Raw genomic sequence first — 24,435 nt, forward strand, 5'->3', positions numbered from 1 at the left:
CATTATACTGCCACCTAGTGACTGGATAATACCTCCACACTGAGACATCATTATACTGCCACCTAGTGCCAGGATAATACCTCCACACTGAGACCACATTATACTGACACCTAGTGCCAGGATAATACCTCCACACTGAGACATCATTATACTGCCACCTAGTGACTGGATATACCTCCACACTGAGACATCATTATACTGCCACCTAGTGACTGGATATACCTCCACACTGAGACCACATTATACTGCCACCTAGTGACTGGATAATACCACCACACTGAGACCACAATATACTGCCACCTAGTGCCTGGATAATACCTCCACACTGAGACCACATTATACTGCCACCTAGTGCCTGGATATACCTCCACACTGAGACCACATTATACTGCCACCTAGTGCCAGGATAATACCACCACACTGAGACCACATTATACTGCCACCTAGAGCCTGGATAAAACCTCCACACTGAGACCACATTATACTGCCACCTAGTGCCAGGATAATACCACCACACTGAGACCACATTATACTGCCACCTAGTGCCAGGATAATACCTTCACACTGAGGCCACATTATACTGCCACCTAGTGCCAGGATAATACCTCCACACTGAGACATCATTATACTGCCACCTAGTGACTGGATATACCTCCACACTGAGACCTCATTATACTGCCACCTAGTGACTGGATATACCTCCACACTGAGGCCACATTATACTGCCACCTAGTGCCAGGATAATACCTCCACACTGAGGCCACATTATACTGCCACCTAGTGCCAGGATAAAACCTCCACACTGAGACCACATTATACTGCCACCTAGTGCCAGGATAATACCTCCACACTGAGACATCATTATACTGCCACCTAGTGCCAGGATAATACCTCCACACTGAGACCACATTATACTGCCACCTAGTGACTGGATAATACCACCACACCGAGACATCATTATACTGCCACCTAGTGCCAGGATAATACCTCCACACTGAGACCACATTATACTGCCACCTAGTGCCAGGATAATACCACCACACTGAGACCACATTATACTGCCACCTAGTGCCAGGATAATACCTCCACACTGAGACATCATTATACTGCCACCTAGTGACTGGATAATACCTCCACACTGAGACATCATTATACTGCCACCTAGTGCCAGGATAATACATCCACACTGAGACCACATTATACTGACACCTAGTGCCAGGATAATACCTCCACACTGAGACATCATTATACTGCCACCTAGTGACTGGATATACCTCCACACTGAGACATCATTATACTGCCACCTAGTGACTGGATATACCTCCACACTGAGACCACATTATACTGCCACCTAGTGACTGGATAATACCACCACACTGAGACCACATTATACTGCCACCTAGTGCCTGGATAATACCTCCACACTGAGACCACATTATACTGCCACCTAGTGCCTGGATATACCTCCACACTGAGACCACATTATACTGCCACCTAGTGCCAGGATAATACCACCACACTGAGACCACATTATACTGCCACCTAGAGCCTGGATAAAACCTCCACACTGAGACCACATTATACTGCCACCTAGTGCCAGGATAATACCACCACACTGAGACCACATTATACTGCCACCTAGTGCCAGGATAATACCTTCACACTGAGGCCACATTATACTGCCACCTAGTGCCAGGATAATACCTCCACACTGAGACATCATTATACTGCCACCTAGTGACTGGATATACCTCCACACTGAGACCTCATTATACTGCCACCTAGTGACTGGATATACCTCCACACTGAAACCACATTATACTGCCACCTAGTGACTGGATAATACCACCACACTGAGACCACATTATACTGCCACCTAGTGCCTGGATAATACCTCCACACTGAGACCACATTATACTGCCACCTAGTGCCTGGATATACCTCCACACTGAGACCACATTATACTGCCACCTAGTGCCAGGATAATACCACCACACTGAGACATCATTATACTGCCACCTAGTGCCTGGATAATACCTCCACACTGAGACCACATTATACTGCCACCTAGTGCCAGGATAATACCACCACACTGAGACCACATTATACTGCCATCTAGTGACTGGATAATACCTCCACACTGAGACCACATTATACTGCCACCTAGTGCCAGGATAATACCACCACACTGAGACCACATTATACTGCCACCTAGTGCCTGGATAAAACCTCCACACTGAGACCACATTATACTGCCACCTAGTGCCTGGATATACCAACACATCAATACCACATCATACTGCCACCTAGTGACTGGATATACCTCCACACTGAAACCACATTATACTGCCACCTAGTGACTGGATAATACCACCACACTGAGACCACATTATACTGCCACCTAGTGCCTGGATAATACCTCCACACTGAGACCACATTATACTGCCACCTAGTGCCTGGATATACCTCCACACTGAGACCACATTATACTGCCACCTAGTGCCAGGATAATACCACCACACTGAGACATCATTATACTGCCACCTAGTGCCTGGATAATACCTCCACACTGAGACCACATTATACTGCCACCTAGTGCCAGGATAATACCACCACACTGAGACCACATTATACTGCCATCTAGTGACTGGATAATACCTCCACACTGAGACCACATTATACTGCCACCTAGTGCCAGGATAATACCACCACACTGAGACCACATTATACTGCCACCTAGTGCCTGGATAAAACCTCCACACTGAGACCACATTATACTGCCACCTAGTGCCTGGATATACCAACACATCAATACCACATCATACTGCCACCTAGTGACTGGATAATACCTCCACACTGAGACCACATTATACTGCCACCTAGTGCCAGGATAATACCTCCACACTGAGACCACATTATACTGCCACCTAGTGCCAGGATAATACCTCCACACTGAGACCACATTATACTGCCACCTAGTGCCTGGATAATACCTCCACACTGAGACCACATTATACTGCCACCTAGTGACTGGATAATACCTCCACACTGAGACCACATTATACTGCCACCTAGTGCCAGGATAATACCACCACACTGAGACATCATTATACTGCCACCTAGTGCCAGGATAATACCACCACACTGAGACATCATTATACTGCCACCTAGTGCCAGGATAATACCTCCACACTGAGACCACATTATACTGCCACCTAGTGACTGGATATACCAACACATCAATACCACATCATACTGCCACCTAGTGACTGGATATACCAACACATAGATACCACATTATACTGCCACCTAGTGACTGGATAATACCTCCACACTGTTTAAAAAAAAAAAAAAAAAAAAAGACCAATAAAGCAGGAAAGTGTTTTTTTTTTCCTTCCTATACTGAGTGACCCCCTTTATTATACATTTATTGGCGACATGAAGTATAAAAGAGTGAAATGGTTCCTGATAAAACCGCTTACAACCCTGATACTGGACAAGTAATAGTTAAGGCGTCTGTGTCTCCATGACGACACAAATTTCCGGTCCTTCCTAACAGTAGCTGTCTTTGCCCACTTCCAAAATGGCCGCGCAGAAACTTCCGGTGAGGTTGGTACTAGCTGTTTTTTTCTAGTCTCTATGGTAATCGTTGGGTCTCACTGGCACTCGTGTCGGCTCGGAGGACCCGGAAGTCGCTTCTCTTTCTCCTTCCCCTCTAAGCCGGCGGTAAGATGGCGGCAACCGCTGACTGCGATGTGATGATGGCGCCTGCAGAACCGGAGAGGACTCCTGAGGAGCGGGATAGGTATGGGATAGGAGGGAGATGGGATGGGTTGTGGTGATTGACATGTGGGGGGTCGTGGCAGAGGGGGAGGGGGCGGCATGGCTGCCTGGCTGCCTGAGGCCTGACTGTACCTTCTCTGCCGTCAGTGTGACACGTCCGGCTGGCATCACTGCCCATCACTGCCCCTGCTGTATATTGTATAAGCTACAGTCATCCATCATAGTATATACAGTATAGTGTGTGTATACAGCATCAGTCCTGTCCATAGTATATACAGTATAGTGTGTGTATACAGCATCAGTCCTGTCCATAGTATATACAGTATAGTGTGTGTATACAGCATCAGTCCTGTCCATAGTATATACAGTATAGTGTGTGTATACAGCATCAGTCCTGTCCATCATAGTATATACAGTATAGTGTGTGTATACAGCATCAGTCCTGTCCATCATAGTATATACCGTATAGTGTGTGTATACAGCATCAGTCCTGTCCATCATAGTATATACAGTATAGTGTGTATACAGCATCAGTCCTGTCCATAGTATATACAGTATAGTGTGTATACAGCATCAGTCCTGTCCATCATAGTATATACAGTATAGTGGGTGTATACAGCATCAGTCCTGTCCATAGTATATACAGTATAGTGTGTGTATACAGCATCAGTCCTGTCCATCATAGTATATACAGTATAGTGGGTGTATACAGCATCAGTCCTGTCCATAGTATATACAGTATAGTGTGTGTATACAGCATCAGTCCTGTCCATAGTATATACAGTATAGTGTGTGTATACAGCATCCGGCCTGTCCATAGTATATACAGTATAGTGTGTGTATACAGCATCAGTCCTGTCCATCATAGTATATACAGTATAGTGTGTATATACAGCATCAGTCCTGTCCATAGTATATACAGTATAGTGTGTGTATACAGCATCAGTCCTGTCCATCATAGTATATACAGTATAGTGTGTGTATACAGCATCAGTCCTGTCCATCTTAGTATATACAGTATAGTGTGTATACAGCATCAGTCCTGTCCATAGTATATACAGTATAGTGTGTGTGTATACAGCATCCGGCCTGTCCATAGTATATACAGTATAGTGTGTGTATACAGCATCAGTCCTGTCCATCATAGTATATACAGTATAGTGTGTGTATACAGCATCAGTCCTGTCCATAGTATATACAGTATAGTGTGTGTATACAGCATCAGTCCTGTCCATCATAGTATATACAGTATAGTGTGTGTATACAGCATCAGTCCTGTCCATAGTATATACAGTATAGTGTGTGTATACAGCATCAGTCCTGTCCATCATAGTATATACAGTATAGTGTGTATACAGCATCCGGCCTGTCCATAGTATATACAGTATAGTGTGTGTATACAGCATCAGTCCTGTCCATCATAGTATATACAGTATAGTGTGTGTATACAGCATCAGTCCTGTCCATCATAGTATATACAGTATAGTGTGTGTAAACAGCATCAGTCCTGTCCATAGTATATACAGTATAGTGTGTGTATACAGCATCAGTCCTGTCCATCATAGTATATACAGTATAGTGTGTGTATACAGCATCAGTCCTGTCCATAGTATATACAGTATAGTGTGTGTATACAGCATCAGTCCTGTCCATCATAGTATATACAGTATAGTGTGTGTATACAGCATCAGTCCTGTCCATCATAGTATATACAGTATAGTGTGTGTATACAGCATCAGTCCTGTCCATCATAGTATATACAGTATAGTGTGTGTATACAGCATCAGTCCTGTCCATAGTATATACAGTATAGTGTGTGTATACAGCATCAGTCCTGTCCATAGTATATACAGTATAGTGTGTGTATACAGCATCAGTCCTGTCCATAGTATATACAGTATAGTGGGTGTATACAGCATCAGTCCTGTCCATCATAGTATATACAGTATAGTGTGTGTATACAGCATCAGTCATGTCCATCATAGTATATACAGTATAGTGTGTGTATACAGCATCAGTCCTGTCCATCATAGTATATACAGTATAGTGTGTGTATACAGCATCAGTCCTGTCCATCATAGTATATACAGTATAGTGTGTGTATACGGCATCAGTCCTGTCCATCATAGTATATACAGTATAGTGTGTGTATACAGCATCAGTCCTGTCCATAGTATATACAGTATAGTGTGTGTATACAGCATCAGTCCTGTCCATAGTATATACAGTATAGTGTGTGTATACAGCATCAGTCCTGTCCATCATAGTATATACAGTATAGTGTGTGTATACAGCATCAGTCCTGTCCATAGTATATACAGTATAGTGTGTGTATACAGCATCATTCCTGTCCATAGTATATACAGTATAGTGGGTGTATACAGCATCAGTCCTGTCCATAGTATATACAGTATAGTGTGTGTATACAGCATCAGTCCTGTCCATAGTATATACAGTATAGTGTGTGTGTATACAGCATCAGTCCTGTCCATCATAGTATATACAGTATAGTGTGTGTATACAGCATCAGTCCTGTCCATAGTATATACAGTATAGTGTGTGTATACAGCATCAGTCCTGTCCATAGTATATACAGTATAGTGTGTATACAGCATCAGTCCTGTCCATCATAGTATATACAGTATAGTGTGTATACAGCATCAGTCCTGTCCATAGTATATACAGTATAGTGTGTGTATACAGCATCAGTCCTGTCCATAGTATATACAGTATAGTTGGTGTATACAGCATCAGTCCTGTCCATAGTATATACAGTATAGTGGGTGTATACAGCATCAGTCCTGTCCATCATAGTATATACAGTATAGTGTGTGTATACAGCATCAGTCCTGTCCATCATAGTATATACAGTATAGTGTGTGTATACAGCATCAGTCCTGTCCATAGTATATACAGTATAGTGTGTGTATACAGCATCAGTCCTGTCCATCATAGTATATACAGTATAGTGTGTGTATACAGCATCAGTCCTGTCCATCATAGTATATACAGTATAGTGTGTGTATACAGTATCCGGCCTGTCCATAGTATATACAGTATAGTGTGTGTATACAGCATCAGTCCTGTCCATCATAGTATATACAGTATAGTGTGTGTATACAGCATCAGTCCTGTGCATCATAGTATATACAGTATAGTGTGTGTATACAGCATCAATCCTGTCCATCATAGTATATACAGTATAGTGTGTGTATACAGCATCAGTCCTGTCCATCATAGTATATACAGTATAGTGTGTATACAGCATCAGTCCTGTCCATCATAGTATATACAGTATAGTGTGTGTATACAGCATTAGTCCTGTCCATAGTATATACAGTATAGTGTGTGTATACAGCATCAGTCCTGTCCATAGTATATACAGTATAGTGTGTGTATACAGCATCAGTCCTGTCCATCATAGTATATACAGTATAGTGTGTGTATACAGCATCAGTCCTGTCCATAGTATATACAGTATAGTGTGTGTATACAGCATCAGTCCTGTCCATCATAGTATATACAGTATATTGTGTGTATACAGCATCAGTCCTGTCCATAGTATATACAGTATAGTGTGTGTATACAGCATCAGTCCTGTCCATCATAGTATATACAGTATAGTGTGTGTATACAGCATCAGTCCTGTGCATCATAGTATATACAGTATAGTGTGTGTATACAGTATCAGTCCTGTCCATAGTATATACAGTATAGTGTGTGTATACAGCATTAGTCCTGTCCATAGTATATATAGTATAGTGTGTGTATACAGCATCAGTCCTGTCCATAGTATATACAGTATAGTGTGTGTGTATACAGCATCAGTCCTGTCCATAGTATATACAGTATAGTGGGTGTATACAGCATCAGTCCTGTCCATAGTATATACAGTATAGTGTGTGTATACAGTATCCGGCCTGTCCATAGTATATACAGTATAGTGGGTGTATACAGCATCAGTCCTGTCCATAGTATATACAGTATAGTGTGTGTATACAGCATCAGTCATGTCCATAGTATATACAGTATAGTGTGTGTATACAGCATCAGTCCTGTCCATAGTATATACAGTATAGTGTGTGTATACAGCATCGGTCCTGTCCATAGTATATACAGTATAGTGTGTATACAGCATCAGTCCTGTCCATCATAGTATATACAGTATAGTGTGTGTATACAGCATCAGTCCTGTCCATCATAGTATATACAGTATAGTGTGTGTATACAGCATCAGTCCTGTCCATAGTATATACAGTATAGTGTGTGTATACAGCATCAGTCCTGTCCATAGTATATACAGTATAGTGTGTGTATACAGCATCAGTCCTGTCCATAGTATATACAGTATAGTGTGTATACAGCATCAGTCCTGTCCATCATAGTATATACAGTATAGTGTGTGTATACAGCATCAGTCCTGTCCATCATAGTATATACAGTATAGTGTGTGTATACAGCATCAGTCCTGTCCATCATAGTATATACAGTATAGTGTGTGTATACAGCATCAGTCCTGTCCATAGTATATACAGTATAGTGTGTGTATACAGCATCAGTCATGTCCATAGTATATACAGTATAGTGTGTGTATACAGCATCAGTCCTGTCCATAGTATATACAGTATAGTGTGTGTATACAGCATCAGTCCTGTCCATAGTATATACAGTATAGTGTGTATACAGCATCAGTCCTGTCCATCATAGTATATACAGTATAGTGTGTGTATACAGCATCAGTCCTGTCCATCATAGTATATACAGTATAGTGTGTGTATACAGCATCAGTCCTGTCCATCATAGTATATACAGTATAGTGTGTGTATACAGCATCAGTCCTGTCCATCATAGTATATACAGTATAGTGTGTGTATACAGCATCAGTCCTGTCCATCATAGTATATACAGTATAGTGTGTGTATACAGCATCAGTCCTGTCCATCATAGTATATACAGTATAGTGTGTGTATACAGCATCAGTCCTGTCCATAGTATATACAGTATAGTGTGTATACAGCATCAGTCCTGTCCATAGTATATACAGTATAGTGTGTGTGTATACAGCATCAGTCCTGTCCATCATAGTATATACAGCATATTGTGTGTATACAGCATCAGTCCTGTCCATCATAGTATATACAGTATAGTGTGTGTATACAGCATCAGTCCTGTCCATAGTATATACAGTATAGTGTGTGTATACAGCATCAGTCCTGTTCATAGTATATACAGTATAGTGTGTATACAGCATCAGTCCTGTCTATAGTATATACTGTATAGTGTGTGTATACAGCATCAGTCCTGTCCATCATAGTATATACAGTATAGTGTGTGTATACAGCATCAGTCCTGTCCATAGTATATACAGTATAGTGTGTGTATACAGCATCAGTCCTGTCCATCATAGTATATACAGTATAGTGTGTGTATACAGCATCAGTCCTGTCCATAGTATATACAGTATAGTGTGTGTATACAGCATCAGTCCTGTCCATCATAGTATATACAGTATAGTGTGTATACAGCATCCGGCCTGTCCATAGTATATACAGTATAGTGTGTGTATACAGCATCAGTCCTGTCCATCATAGTATATACAGTATAGTGTGTGTATACAGCATCAGTCCTGTCCATCATAGTATATACAGTATAGTGTGTGTATACAGCATCAGTCCTGTCCATAGTATATACAGTATAGTGTGTGTATACAGCATCAGTCCTGTCCATCATAGTATATACAGTATAGTGTGTGTATACAGCATCAGTCCTGTCCATAGTATATACAGTATAGTGTGTGTATACAGCATCAGTCCTGTCCATAGTATATACAGTATAGTGTGGTGTATACAGCAATCAAGTCCTGTCCATCATAGTATATACAGTATAGTGTGTGTATACAGCATCAGTCCTGTCCATAGTATATACAGTATAGTGTGTGTATACAGCATCATTCCTGTCCATAGTATATACAGTATAGTGGGTGTATACAGCATCAGTCCTGTCCATAGTATATACAGTATAGTGGGTGTATACAGCATCAGTCCTGTCCATAGTATATACAGTATAGTGTGTGTATACAGCATCAGTCCTGTCCATAGTATATACAGTATAGTGTGTGTGTATACAGCATCAGTCCTGTCCACCATAGTATATACTGTATAGTGTGTGTATACAGCATCAGTCCTGTCCATAGTATATACAGTATAGTGTGTATGTATACAGCATCAGTCCTGTCCATAGTATATACAGTATAGTGTGTGTGTATACAGCATCAGTCCTGTCCATCATAGTATATACAGTATAGTGTGTGTATACAGCATCAGTCCTGTCCATAGTATATACAGTATAGTGTGTATACAGCATCAGTCCTGTCCATCATAGTATATACAGTATAGTGTGTATACAGCATCAGTCCTGTCCATAGTATATACAGTATAGTGTGTGTATACAGCATCAGTCCTGTCCATAGTATATACAGTATAGTTGGTGTATACAGCATCAGTCCTGTCCATAGTATATACAGTATAGTGGGTGTATACAGCATCAGTCCTGTCCATAGTATATACAGTATAGTGTGTGTATACAGCATCAGTCCTGTCCATCATAGTATATACAGTATAGTGTGTGTATACAGCATCAGTCCTGTGCATCATAGTATATACAGTATAGTGTGTGTATACAGCATCAATCCTGTCCATCATAGTATATACAGTATAGTGTGTGTATACAGCATCAGTCCTGTCCATCATAGTATATACAGTATAGTGTGTATACAGCATCAGTCCTGTCCATCATAGTATATACAGTATAGTGTGTGTATACAGCATTAGTCCTGTCCATAGTATATACAGTATAGTGTGTGTATACAGCATCAGTCCTGTCCATAGTATATACAGTATAGTGTGTGTATACAGCATCAGTCCTGTCCATCATAGTATATACAGTATAGTGTGTGTATACAGCATCAGTCCTGTCCATCATAGTATATACAGTATAGTGTGTGTATACAGCATCAGTCCTGTGCATCATAGTATATACAGTATAGTGTGTGTATACAGTATCAGTCCTGTCCATAGTATATACAGTATAGTGTGTGTATACAGCATCAGTCCTGTCCATAGTATATATAGTATAGTGTGTGTATACAGCATCAGTCCTGTCCATAGTATATACAGTATAGTGTGTGTGTATACAGCATCAGTCCTGTCCATAGTATATACAGTATAGTGGGTGTATACAGCATCAGTCCTGTCCATAGTATATACAGTATAGTGTGTGTATACAGTATCCGGCCTGTCCGTAGTATATACAGTATAGTGGGTGTATACAGCATCAGTCCTGTCCATAGTATATACAGTATAGTGTGTGTATACAGCATCAGTCATGTCCATAGTATATACAGTATAGTGTGTGTATACAGCATCAGTCCTGTCCATAGTATATACAGTATAGTGTGTGTATACAGCATCGGTCCTGTCCATAGTATATACAGTATAGTGTGTATACAGCATCAGTCCTGTCCATCATAGTATATACAGTATAGTGTGTGTATACAGCATCAGTCCTGTCCATCATAGTATATACAGTATAGTGTGTGTATACAGCATCAGTCCTGTCCATAGTATATACAGTATAGTGTGTGTATACAGCATCAGTCCTGTCCATAGTATATACAGTATAGTGTGTGTATACAGCATCAGTCCTGTCCATAGTATATACAGTATAGTGTGTGTATACAGCATCAGTCCTGTCAATAGTATATTCAGTATAGTGTGTGTATACAGCATCAGTCCTGTCCATCATAGTATATACAGTATAGTGTGTGTATACAGCATCAGTCCTGTCCATCATAGTATATACAGTATAGTGTGTGTATACAGCATCAGTCCTGTCCATCATAGTATATACAGTATAGTGTGTGTATACAGCATCAGTCCTGTCCATAGTATATACAGTATAGTGTGTGTATACAGCATCAGTCCTGTCCATCATAGTATATACAGTATAGTGTGTGTATACAGCATCAGTCCTGTCCATAGTATATACAGGATAGTGGTGTATACAGCATCAGTCCTGTCCATCATAGTATATACAGTATAGTGTGTGTATACAGCATCAGTCCTGTCCATCATAGTATTACAGTATAGTGTGTGTATACAGCATCAGTCCTGTCCATCATAGTATATACAGTATAGTGTGTGTATACAGCATCAGTCCTGTCCATCATATTATATACAGTATAGTGTGTGTATACAGCATCAGTCCTGTCCATCATAGTATATACAGTATAGTGTGTGTATACAGCATCAGTCCTGTCCATAGTATATACAGTATAGTGTGTATACAGCATCAGTCCTGTCCATAGTATATACAGTATAGTGTGTGTGTATACAGCATCAGTCCTGTCCATCATAGTATATACAGTATAGTGTGTGTATACAGCATCAGTCCTGTCCATAGTATATACAGTATAGTGTGTGTATACAGCATCAGTCCTGTTCATAGTATATACAGTATAGTGTGTATACAGCATCAGTCCTGTCTATAGTATATACTGTATAGTGTGTGTATACAGCATCAGTCCTGTCCATCATAGTATATACAGTATAGTGTGTGTATACAGCATCAGTCCTGTCCATAGTATATACAGTATAGTGGGTGTATACAGCATCAGTCCTGTTCATAGTATATACAGTATAGTGGGTGTATACAGTATCCGGCCTGTCCATAGTATATACAGTATAGTGGGTGTATACAGTATCCGGCCTGTCCATAGTATATACAGTATAGTGTGTGTATACAGCATCAGTCCTGTCCATAGTATATACAGTATAGTGTGTATACAGCATCAGTCCTGTCCATAGTATATACAGTATAGTGTGTGTATACAGCATCAGTCCTGTCCATCATAGTATATACAGTATAGTGTGTGTATACAGCATCAGTCCTGTCCATAGTATATACAGTATAGTGTGTGTATACAGCATCAGTCCTGTCCATAGTATATACAGTATAGTGTGTATACAGCATCAGTCCTGTCCATAGTATATACAGTATAGTGTGTGTATACAGCATCAGTCCTGTCCATCATAGTATATACAGTATAGTGTGTGTATACGGCATCAGTCCTGTCCATAGTATATACCGTATAGTGTGTGTATACGGCATCAGTCCTGTCCATAGTATATACAGTATAGTGTGTGTATACGGCATCAGTCCTGTCCATCATAGTATATACAGTATAGTGTGTGTATACGGCATCAGTCCTGTCCATCATAGTATATACAGTATAGTGTGTGTATACAGCATCAGTCCTGTCCATCATAGTATATACAGTATAGTGTGTGTATACAGCATCAGTCCTGTCCATCATAGTATATACAGTATAGTGTGTGTATACAGCATCAGTCCTGTCCATCATAGTATATACAGTATAGTGTGTGTATACAGCATCAGTCCTGTCCATAGTATATACAGTATAGTGTGTGTATACAGCATCAGTCCTGTCCATAGTATATACAGTATAGTGTGTGTATACAGCATCAGTCCTGTCCATCATAGTATATACAGTATAGTGTGTGTATACAGCATCAGTCCTGTCCATCATAGTATATACAGTATAGTGTGTGTATACGGCATCAGTCCTGTCCATAGTATATACAGTATAGTGTGTGTATACGGCATCAGTCCTGTCCATAGTATATACAGTATAGTGTGTGTATACAGCATCAGTCCTGTCCATCATAGTATATACAGTATAGTGTGTGTATACAGCATCAGTCCTGTCCATCATAGTATATACAGTATAGTGTGTGTATACAGCATCAGTCCTGTCCATCATAGTATATACAGTATAGTGTGTGTATACAGCATCAGTCCTGTGCATCATAGTATATACAGTATAGTGTGTGTATACAGGCATCAGTCCTGTCCATCATAGTATATACAGTATAGTGTGTGTATACAGCATCAGTCCTGTCCATCATAGTATATACAGTATAGTGTGTGTATACAGCATCAGTCCTGTCCATCATAGTATATACAGTATAGTGTGTGTATACAGCATCAGTCCTGTGCATCATAGTATATACAGTATAGTGTGTGTATACAGCATCAGTCCTGTCCATCATAGTATATACAGTATAGTGTGTGTATACAGCATCAGTCCTGTCCATCATAGTATATACAGTATAGTGTGTATACAGCATCAGTCCTGTCCATCATAGTATATACAGTATAGTGTGTGTATACAGCATCAGTCCTGTGCATCATAGTATATACAGTATATTGTGTGTATACAGCATCAGTCCTGTCCATAGTATATACAGTATAGTGTGTGTATACAGCATCAGTCCTGTCCATCATAGTATATACAGTATAGTGTGTGTATACAGCATCATTCCTGTCCATAGTATATACAGTATAGTGTGTGTATACAGCATCAGTCCTGTCCATAGTATATACAGTATAGTGTGTGTATACAGCATCAGTCCTGTCCATAGTATATACAGTATAGTGTGTGTATACAGTATCAGTCCTGTCCATCATAGTATATACAGTATAGTGTGTGTATACAGCATCAGTCCTGTCCATAGTATATACAGTATAGTGTGTGTATACAGCATCAGTCCTGTCCATAGTATATACAGTATAGTGTGTGTATACAGCATCAGTCCTGTCCATCATAGTATATACAGTATAGTGTGTGTATACAGTATCAGTCCTGTCCATCATAGTATATACAGTATAGTGTGTGTATACAGCATCAGTCCTGTTCATAGTATATACAGTATAGTGTGTGTATACAGCATCAGTCCTGTCCATAGTATATACAGTATAGTGTGTGTATACAGCATCAGTCCTGTCCATCATAGTATATACAGTATAGTGTGTGTATACAGCATCAGTCCTGTCCATAGTATATACAGTATAGTGTGTGTATACAGCATCAGTCCTGTTCATAGTATATACAGTATAGTGTGTGTATACAGCATCAGTCCTGTCCATAGTATATACAGTATAGTGTGTGTATACAGCATCAGTCCTGTCCATAGTATATACAGTATAGTGTGTGTATACAGCATCAGTCCTGTCCATAGTATATACAGTATAGTATGTGTATACAGCATCAGTCCTGTCCATAGTATATACAGTATAGTGTGTGTATACAGCATCAGTCCTGTTCATAGTATATACAGTATAGTGTGTGTATACAGCATCAGTCCTGTCCATCATAGTATATACAGTATAGTGTGTGTATACAGCATCAGTCCTGTCCATCATAGTATATACAGTATAGTGTGTGTATACAGCATCAGTCCTGTCCATCATAGTATATACAGTATAGTGTGTATACAGCATCAGTCCTGTCCATAGTATATACAGTATAGTGTGTGTATACAGCATCAGTCCTGTCCATAGTATATACAGTATAGTGTGTGTATACAGCATCAGTCCTGTCCATAGTATATACAGTATAGTGTGTGTATACAGCATCAGTCCTGTCCATAGTATATACAGTATAGTGTGTATATACAGCATCAGTCCTGTCCATCATAGTATATACAGTATAGTGTGTGTATACAGCATCAGTCCTGTCCATCATAGTATATACAGTATAGTGTGTATACAGCATCAGTCCTGTCCATAGTATATACAGTATAGTGTGTGTATACAGCATCAGTCCTGTCCATAGTATATACAGTATAGTGTGTGTATACAGCATCAGTCCTGTCCATAGTATATACAGTATAGTGTGTGTATACAGCATCAGTCCTGTCCATAGTATATACAGTATAGTGTGTGTATACAGCATCAGTCCTGTCCATAGTATATACAGTATAGTGTGTGTATACAGCATCAGTCCTGTCCATCATAGTATATACAGTATAGTGTGTATACAGCATCAGTCCTGTCCATCATAGTATATACAGTATAGTGTGTATACAGCATCAGTCCTGTCCATAGTATATACAGTATAGTGTGTGTATACAGCATCAGTCCTGTCCATAGTATATACAGTATAGTGTGTGTATACAGCATCAGTCCTGTCCATAGTATATACAGTATAGTGTGTGTATACAGCATCAGTCCTGTCCATAGTATATACAGTATAGTGTGTGTATACAGCATCAGTCCTGTCCATAGTATATACAGTATAGTGTGTATATACAGCATCAGTCCTGTCCATAGTATATACAGTATAGTGTGTGTATACAGCATCAGTCCTGTCCATAGTATATACAGTATAGTGTGTGTATACAGCATCAGTCCTGTCCATAGTATATACAGTATACTGTGTGTATACAGCATCAGTCCTGTCCATAGTATATACAGTATAGTGTGTATACAGCATCAGTCCTGTCCATAGTATATACAGTATAGTGTGTGTATACAGCATCAGTCCTGTCCATAGTATATACAGTATAGTGTGTATATACAGCATCAGTCCTGTCCATCATAGTATATACAGTATAGTGTGTGTATACAGCATCAGTCCTGTCCATAGTATATACAGTATAGTGTGTGTATACAGCATCAGTCCTGCCCATAGTATATACAGTATAGTGTGTATACAGCATCAGTCCTGTCCATAGTATATACAGTATAGTGTGTATACAGTATCCAGTAGCTGGTGATTACTTTGCATTAACCCCTTTTTATACATTTTGGAGAAAATGACAATAATCACAGACTGTGATCCCATCTATCCTGCTTATTAGAAACCATTCCATCCATACATGTGCAGTGTGAGGAGCTGGACACCAGGGCGGCGACACATGGCAGTAATCCATAGAACGGGGACAAGTTGAGAGACCTGATGTTCTACACCAGTTTTCCCTAATTCGTGATTGATATACAACTCCCATCATGTCTTCACAGCCAAGTACGCTGCTCTATTGGTAGCAAAGCTGCAACACCCATCATGCCCTGACCTCTGAATGTGGCTCTTCTTCTGTTGCAGAATTACAACTCCCATCATGCAACAGCTAATTGCACTTCTCTACTTGATGCAAACCTCCAAAGCAACCAATCAGATCTCGGCTTTCACTTGTTTAAATGGCTCTGGTGAAATGAAAGCTGAGCTGTGATTGGTTGCTAGTGGTAATGATTTAGGAGCCAAACTCGCGACCCTCCAGCTGTTGCAAAACTACAATTCCCATCATGCCTGGATAGCCCCGGGGGGATGTTACGCTTGGCAGCCATTCCTCTGGTGCACACGGCCGGCCTACCAACAGCAGATCTCAGCAACCCAAGCCCAGCATATGGCTATGTATGTTTACCTTGCGGCACCCATGTATGCAGCGGCACATACCTGTGTACAGGTACAAAAAAAAAAAAAAGGGGATCTCTCAACCTATAACATGCTAGGCCCCAGGGGTGTAAAAGGGGTGCCCATTTATACGTGAATTCCCCTTTAAGAGAGCACAAGTATTGGAGGTTTCAGGTAACTATGTAGCCTCGGGTTCCCTGCGTTTATCCTGTCATCTAGACCTGAGCTCGGTATTTTCAGCCCCATCACAATGTTCTGATGGAAATTACAGCCTAGGTGATATGTAGCATCTTCCCACGCTGAGCGTTTCTGACAGCGGCCTCGGATGAGACTGTATGATCAAACAAAGAAAGGTTTGGCGTCTGGTATAGCACGGCTAAGTTTTCCCTCTGACATAACCCGTCCTTATTTATAGCCGGGGCCTTGGAGGCATCACATTTCTTGCTGCAGACGTAAGGGAAGCATTGGATATCCCCCCCCCCCCCCCCCCCCCGTATCACCTCTGCACTGTGCGCCTATGGCCCGAGCACCTGCCAGGCACACGAGGGGGATTGAAGCCACAGCTGCCGCATCCACAGAGCCTACATTATAGGAGGGAACCACTTTTTATAGTGGTCCCTGACCTGTGTGTCTCTGCCTGCTGCAGAACTACTACTCCCAACATGCCTCGACAGCCAAGGGAGTTCCAGGCATCATGGGAGTTGTAGTTTTGCAACAGGTGTAGAGTCACCAGGCTGGACAATGCCGATCTAGTATTGGCTACTTCTGGACTGGATGCTATCATTTCGTTGGTAGTAAAAAGAAGTCTTGCATTAGGATCTACGCCCCCTGCTGGTTCAGGGTCTGTACAGGACATGTGTTGCCTGTGATGTGATCCATCTTCACCAGTGCACAGTGTGCCAGCACGGTGCCCACAGATTAGAAGTGCATGCCAGCAGGACTCAAGGTAATCCAAGGACAGTGCAAGATATGCAAAAGCCAGGTTTTTAGGTGATACAGACTACTATAGATTTCGATATCCAGCTACAGTACATCAAAATGGCAACTTCAATAGACTGCCGTGACCCCCTGCCAACTGCAAGAATGAAGGGGCAGCTTCCAAGGAGAAGCTGACGGGGACAGTCAGGAGGCAGCAGTGTGACGCAGCTTCTGCCACTTAGCCAGCAGGGGTCAGTGTCCTGCTGATCGCACAGCGGAGGAATATTCTAGCCCCGGTCAGGCATTGTCTCTCATGAGACCATCATTTAAAATTGCAATATGTAGGGATAACATATAAAGCAAAGACTGGGATAAGGGATAAGCTGTTCAGGGTATGCTGGGATATATGGTGTATGTCAGCACAGAAGACTATTGACCTCATTCTTTAATACCCTGTGGGATTGGGAGCAGCACTGTGGCGTCTTACAGGTTATACTGTGGATTGATCAGAATAATTTCAGCTGTGTCCCCGTTTGATTTGACGCCTCGTGCTCAGTTAGATTGAGGCACAGCGTGTTCCTTGCTAAGAGATTAATTCCTCCTTTGCATGTTCTGGGATCCTGTTCTAGCTGAGCGGGCTAGCAGCTTGGCTGTGTGTAAGCTCATACTGCAGGTGTTTGCTGGGAAGGTGACCCCTGATCCACTGTCCTTGCAATATGGATGCCCCCCCCCCCCCCCTCCCATTGTACAGGAGGGTAGAAAGGAGCGTGTTTAGTTTACATGCTCCTGGAAATCTCAATAAAGAAGGACTTCACTTTTAAGGACACATAATACTATGGGAGACAGTAGCTTAAATACCTTAAAGGGGTACTCTTAATATATATTTTTTAATCAACTGGTGTTAGAGTTATACAGATCTGTAAGTTACTTCTGTTTAAAAATCTCAAGTCTTCCAGTACTTATTGGCTGCTGTATGTCCTGCAGTAAGCGGTGTATTTGTTCCAGTCTGACACAGTGCTCTTTGCTGCCACCTCTGTCCATGTCAGGAACTGTCCAGGGCAGGGGAGGTTTGCTACTGGGGTTTGCTCCTGCTCTGGACAGTTCCTGACATGGACAGAGGTGGCAGCAGAGAGCACTGTGTCAGATTGGAGAGAATACCCCACTTCCTGCAGGACATAAAGCAGCTGATGAGTACTGGAAGACTTAAGATTTTTTTTTAAATAGAAGTAAATTACAAATCTATATAACTTTCTGATACGAGTTGATTTTTTTTTCTTGCCAGAGTACTTCTTTAATATTGCTAGACATGTTCCTGGAGTTTTCTGTTAATGTCCTATTCTGATATCAGTGTTTATGATTGTTGGTTAGTAACATCTGCTCTTGATCTGACTAGTTATACATTTCCCCTAACATTTATACATAGCCTACATATGGTTTTCCTCTGAATACTGCCTTGTATCTGCTCTCTTCTGTCTCCAGTGTGAGCTGTCCTCTAGGGTTTTTTTAACCCCTGACTACTATCTGAGCTGGTTTGTAACTCCCCTTCCCTGCTGTCAGGGGAAGAAAAAATGAGTGCAAAAGTGTCAGTGGCCTTTTAAGGTGATTGTAGGGGCCTGACTGCTGGAACCCCCAGTGATCATGAGGGTCAAATGTGAATGAAGACAGACAATTATAGACAATGAATAGAGCGGTAGCTAAGCATGTGAGCTGCCCACCCCATTCAGTGGGGATATCAATGTTCTGGTAATCTTGGGATAACCCCTTTAAACCATTTTCTTGATTTTCTTTCTAGACACCTGTCACGCTTTAGATCGGACCATATATTTTCCTATAAGAACTTATTCAGGCTATATAGAAGGATATAGAGCAACATATATACATGGTGGTCCAAAAGTTGGTGGACTGTATGGGGAAGATTTATCAAACATGGTGTAAAGTGAAACTGGCCCCGTTGCCCCTAGCAACCAATCAGATTCCATCTTTCATTCCTCACAGACTCTACGGAAAATGAAAGGTGGAATCTGATTGGTTGCTAGGGGCAACTGAGTTTCACTTTACACCATGTTTGATAAATCTCCCTCTATGTGTAATAGGGTTATGAAGGGGGAGATTTATCAAACTGGTGTAAAGTGAAACTGGCTCGGTTGCCACTAGCAACCAATCAGATTCCACCTTTTATTCCTCACAGATTCTCTGGAAAATAAAAGGCGGAATCGCAGATCCACCTACTTATATATAATTAATGTGTGACACTATGGGCCATAGTGGCGACAGGCCGTCAATTTAAAAGTTACAGAAAATCCCTTTAAACATTTTGCAGTGTAAGTGTCGGAATATACAAACATAACTATTTTATTTTTTCCCTCTGTGTTGCAGGGAGGCCGAGGCGTACAAAGAGAAGGGGAATTCATTCTACGCACAGAAGGACTACAATGAAGCTTACAACTACTATACAAAGGCCATTGGTACGTCCTGCATTATCAGAGGCTATTCACACGTGGCAGAATATTCTGTGACTGACTATCCATTACATTCATCTGAGTGGGGTTTTTTTTTTTCTTTTTTTGTGACGCGTACATCATTTTGGGAAACTGACAGCACGGATGTGCATATATAATATAATATATATATATATATATATATATATATATATATATATATATATATATATCTGTGCTTCCAGTTTTCAGATGCCGCTAACAGAAGCATATCGTACGTACTTTTAGCGCTGCTATGTGATCTGGCATCATCGGAAGCACCATGTTCTTTATTTCAGGCTGACAGTATCACAGAGGCGGGTCTCTGACATTGTCTGCTCGGCTCTTTGACCACCGCTGTGTCTTCAGGCCTCTCCAGAATGATTGACAGCTGGCTCATCATTAGCCTTAGGCGGGGGTGCGGCCTAAAGACACATCAGCGTCCGGAGGGTAGGGCAGGAGCTGACCTGTGTCACAGAGTAAGTAAAGTCACACAGGAGTAAGAGGGTTCTGCAAGCTTCACTCCAAATGAAACACTGTCAAGCCCATTTAGTCCAAAATGTCAGATGTTATAGATATGACATTGACTTCCGGATGCTCCATAGAGAATGAATGAATGAAGCTGCAGGTCACGTGCCGACCCTCTGCTCCATTGAAAACAAAGCAGTCAGGTGCCACCCTAAAGATCTCTGGGGGCCCCCAGGGGGGCGGCAGCGCTGAGTCCCTCATCTATCACTAAAATGAACAGGGAGAAGAGCTCAGCTCCATCGGTCAGGGCTGGGTCACTTGTGCTGGTGATGACCCCACCTTTACTAGGCAGCCACATTTGCTTTCTTTATTACCTATATCCCCTTTTGGCCCTGGCCCAGATCCTAATTTGATTAATTCGCCATGAGGGGGTGCTGCTGATTAGATTTTTTCCGAAAATTGCAAATAAAATTTTCAGAAAAAAATCGTTACATGTGGGGGACAAGGAGACATCAGTGTAGCGTCCTCCTGCTCTTTAACCCTTCCTGGGCTGCAGCAGGAGTAAGTAACCTCTGTATTACTTTCATGCTGCAGCGCAGGAAGGGGTAAATTGCTCACCTTTCTCCTCGGTTCTTGCTCTGATGACTTTCGGGTCCCGTCCTGCACATTTTCATAATTGCCAGTAGTGGCGAGTACAGAGGTCAGAGGTTAGCAGACGGGACTTGTGTGGCAGTGCACTGATAACCTCTGACCCCTGCTTTCTTACCGTTAGGAGCACTGCTGGCCCCTATAGCGCCCGATCCGCCCATGTCCCCTCTCTAATTATAATCAATGGAGCGGGGCAGATCGGCGCTATAGGGGCGGGCAGTGCTACTAATGGTCTCGCTGGTCCATGGAGCAAACTACTAACTGCATCAGAATGGCGGCAAGGATGAAGGTAAGAGACATACCTCAGCGTCTCCTGTGCAATAAGGACATATCTGCAGAATATAGTGGTTTAACCTGCTGATAGTTCCCCTTTAATGATCCAGTCTGCAGAGCCTGTGTATCTAAGTCTATCATGAGCTATAGTCACTGCTGTGCGGGTGTAGCTAAGCTTTCTGATGAACCAGTGTATCTATGCCCATTGTGTATAATGTAACTGGTTGTGTATACAGCACCGAGGATGTGACATGTGCGGGTCATGATGTTATATGTAGGTGAGTGTATTATGTACACAGGAGGAGGTATTATAGAGGGGGCTGCAGCTTGGCATGCTGGGATTTGTAGTGAAGGGGCTGGGGATGCATAGATACTAATGCTAATATATCCAGAATAATGTATATATGGAGTGGAAAGTACACTGTGCTAGACTGTAACACTGGTCTACGCCCAGCCCAACTATAGGGTTGTGAAAGCAATATTAGCCCTTGGCCAGGTGGGACCTTCAGTAGCCAACAAGAAGACAACACAGACTTAATATGGGGGCATTGAAAATCCATCACAACAACAATCTGCTCTGGCGGGTGGGGATATTTTGGTCAGGGTTCCCTGTAATGTTTCCTACACTTACGTGTTACTGGAGGGGGGGGGGGATGTATGTATTTCTGTACGCTCCCCCCCCCCCCCCAGACCTGTCCCACCTCTCTGAGCTGACGCTGGTATGTAACGTCAGCACATGTCATTGCTTCCAGTTGCTTCCTCACCATATGGATCATCTCTAAAAACAGCCGACTGAGCAGCTGACGGGCCTGGGCGGTGTGATCTTGGGGGTGGTTTACTTTTTGCATCAGAAAACATTTAGTTTGTCGGTCTCTGGAGATCTCAGACCGGAGAATGGAATAGTAGTGGGATCACTTCTATTACTTACAGCCGTCTATACTGAAATCTGAAAAGCCAATAAAATAGAGCGACATTCCCCACCTTGTGGCTGTCAAGCTGTTGCAGCACCACAGCACCCATCATGCACTGACAGCCTTCACAAGGTGAACGTTTTAACACCTTGAGTTTCGATTGCAGATATTTAGTTTACATGCTGTGGGCTTACCCCCCACCCCAATGAACCCAATATGTTACTAACTTCACAACAATAACTTCGCATTGATTCCAAGTGGAGTTGCATCAGTTAGTGATGTCACATATTTTTCTTGCAGACGGCGGCATTTCCATTAAACATACTGCATGTCACTTTCCAGTAAGAGAAGCCCCCCCGTTACGTGTCATAACCAGGGCTGATCTCCCCTGCAGTGCTTAATTTTTCCTGTGGTGGTGCTGCAGGAAATCAAACACCCGCTGTGGTGATCACTGGGTTCCTAGCAGCAGGAGTTCCTGTGAACAGCTTCTCATTGGGGGACCTTCTAATAAAAGGATGGTCTATGGCCAACAACATATTTGTCAAGCAGTACAATATAACCGATCTGCTATATAATCTCTTTTATTTACAACAGAAAGATATATAGATTTGTAAGTTACTTCTATTTAAAAAATATCCAGTCTTGCAGTACTTATCAGCTGCTGTATGTCCTGCAAGAAGTGGTGTATTCTTTCCAGTCTGACACAGTGCTCTCTGCTGCCACCTCTGTCTCTGTCAGGAACTGTCCAGAGCAGCAGCAAATCCCCATAGAAAACATCTCCTGCTCTGGACAGTTCCTGATATGGACAGAGGTAGCAGCAGAGAGCACTGTGTCAGATTGGAAAGAATACACCACCTCGTGCAGGACATACAGCAGCTCATAAGTACTGCAAGACTGGAGATTTTTAAATAGAAGTAATTTACACATCTATATAACTTTCTGACACCAGATGCCTGTTCTTCAATATAACGTTTCCTCTCCGTTCTAATGTAAAGGCTGTAGGGGTTTTGGGATGTGAGAACAGCGCCATCTATGGACAGTCATTTGTAGAATTTCTGTAGAGGCTTTATAGGCCAAACATTTTTCCTCTCCGTTAATGCAGATCCATTTTAATGTTTTTTTAGATTGCTCAAGCAAAAATGCCAGTTACTATGGAAACCGAGCAGCGACGTTGATGATGCTTGGGAAGTTTCGGGAGGCTTTGGAAGACGCCCAACAAGCTGTGCGGCTTGATGACACCTTTGTGAAGGTGAATTCTTCTGCTGTTTTCTCATAGAGCCTATACCAGGGGTAGGGAATCTTCAGCTGTTGCAAAACTACAACTCCCATCATGCCTGGACAGCCAAAGCTAAAGCTTTGGCTGTCCAGGCATGATAGGAGTTGTAGTTTTGCAACAGCTGGAGGGCCAAGGTTCCCTACCCCTGGGCTATACCATGATGTGGAATCCACGTTGGTGCTTATAACTGTATACGGTATCTCTAGGGTCATCAACGCGAGGGAAAGTGTCACCTGACTCTGGGAAACGCTATGGCTGCTACACGCTGCTTTCAGAAGGTATTGGAACTGGAGCCAAATAATGAACCGACACGGCAAGAGGTGAGACACACCGAGCGGATTTTCTCTTAAATGGGACCAGGTATCGGCCATTGTGATGCCCTTGCAAAACCAATTTTCTTTTTCCTTC

The 24,435-nt window shown here is 41.9% G+C and overlaps 1 protein-coding gene across 1 annotated transcript in view; it reads left to right on the forward strand.

Moving 5' to 3' along the window:
• Positions 1-3,668: 3,668 nt before the first annotated feature.
• DNAJC7 (DnaJ heat shock protein family (Hsp40) member C7) overlaps positions 3,669-24,435 on the forward strand; it is a 37,003-nt gene continuing 16,236 nt past the window's right edge. Inside the window, exons 1-4 of the mRNA XM_069952688.1 lie at positions 3,669-3,805; positions 20,351-20,439; positions 23,876-24,000; positions 24,234-24,347. Of these exons, the coding sequence (XP_069808789.1) occupies positions 3,732-3,805; positions 20,351-20,439; positions 23,876-24,000; positions 24,234-24,347 (402 nt within the window). The 5' untranslated portion in view covers positions 3,669-3,731. The remainder of the gene's footprint in view (positions 3,806-20,350; positions 20,440-23,875; positions 24,001-24,233; positions 24,348-24,435) is intronic.

The sequence above is a fragment of the Dendropsophus ebraccatus genome, chromosome 14, assembly GCF_027789765.1.
Source record: "Dendropsophus ebraccatus isolate aDenEbr1 chromosome 14, aDenEbr1.pat, whole genome shotgun sequence".
Taxonomy (NCBI): domain Eukaryota; kingdom Metazoa; phylum Chordata; class Amphibia; order Anura; family Hylidae; genus Dendropsophus; species Dendropsophus ebraccatus.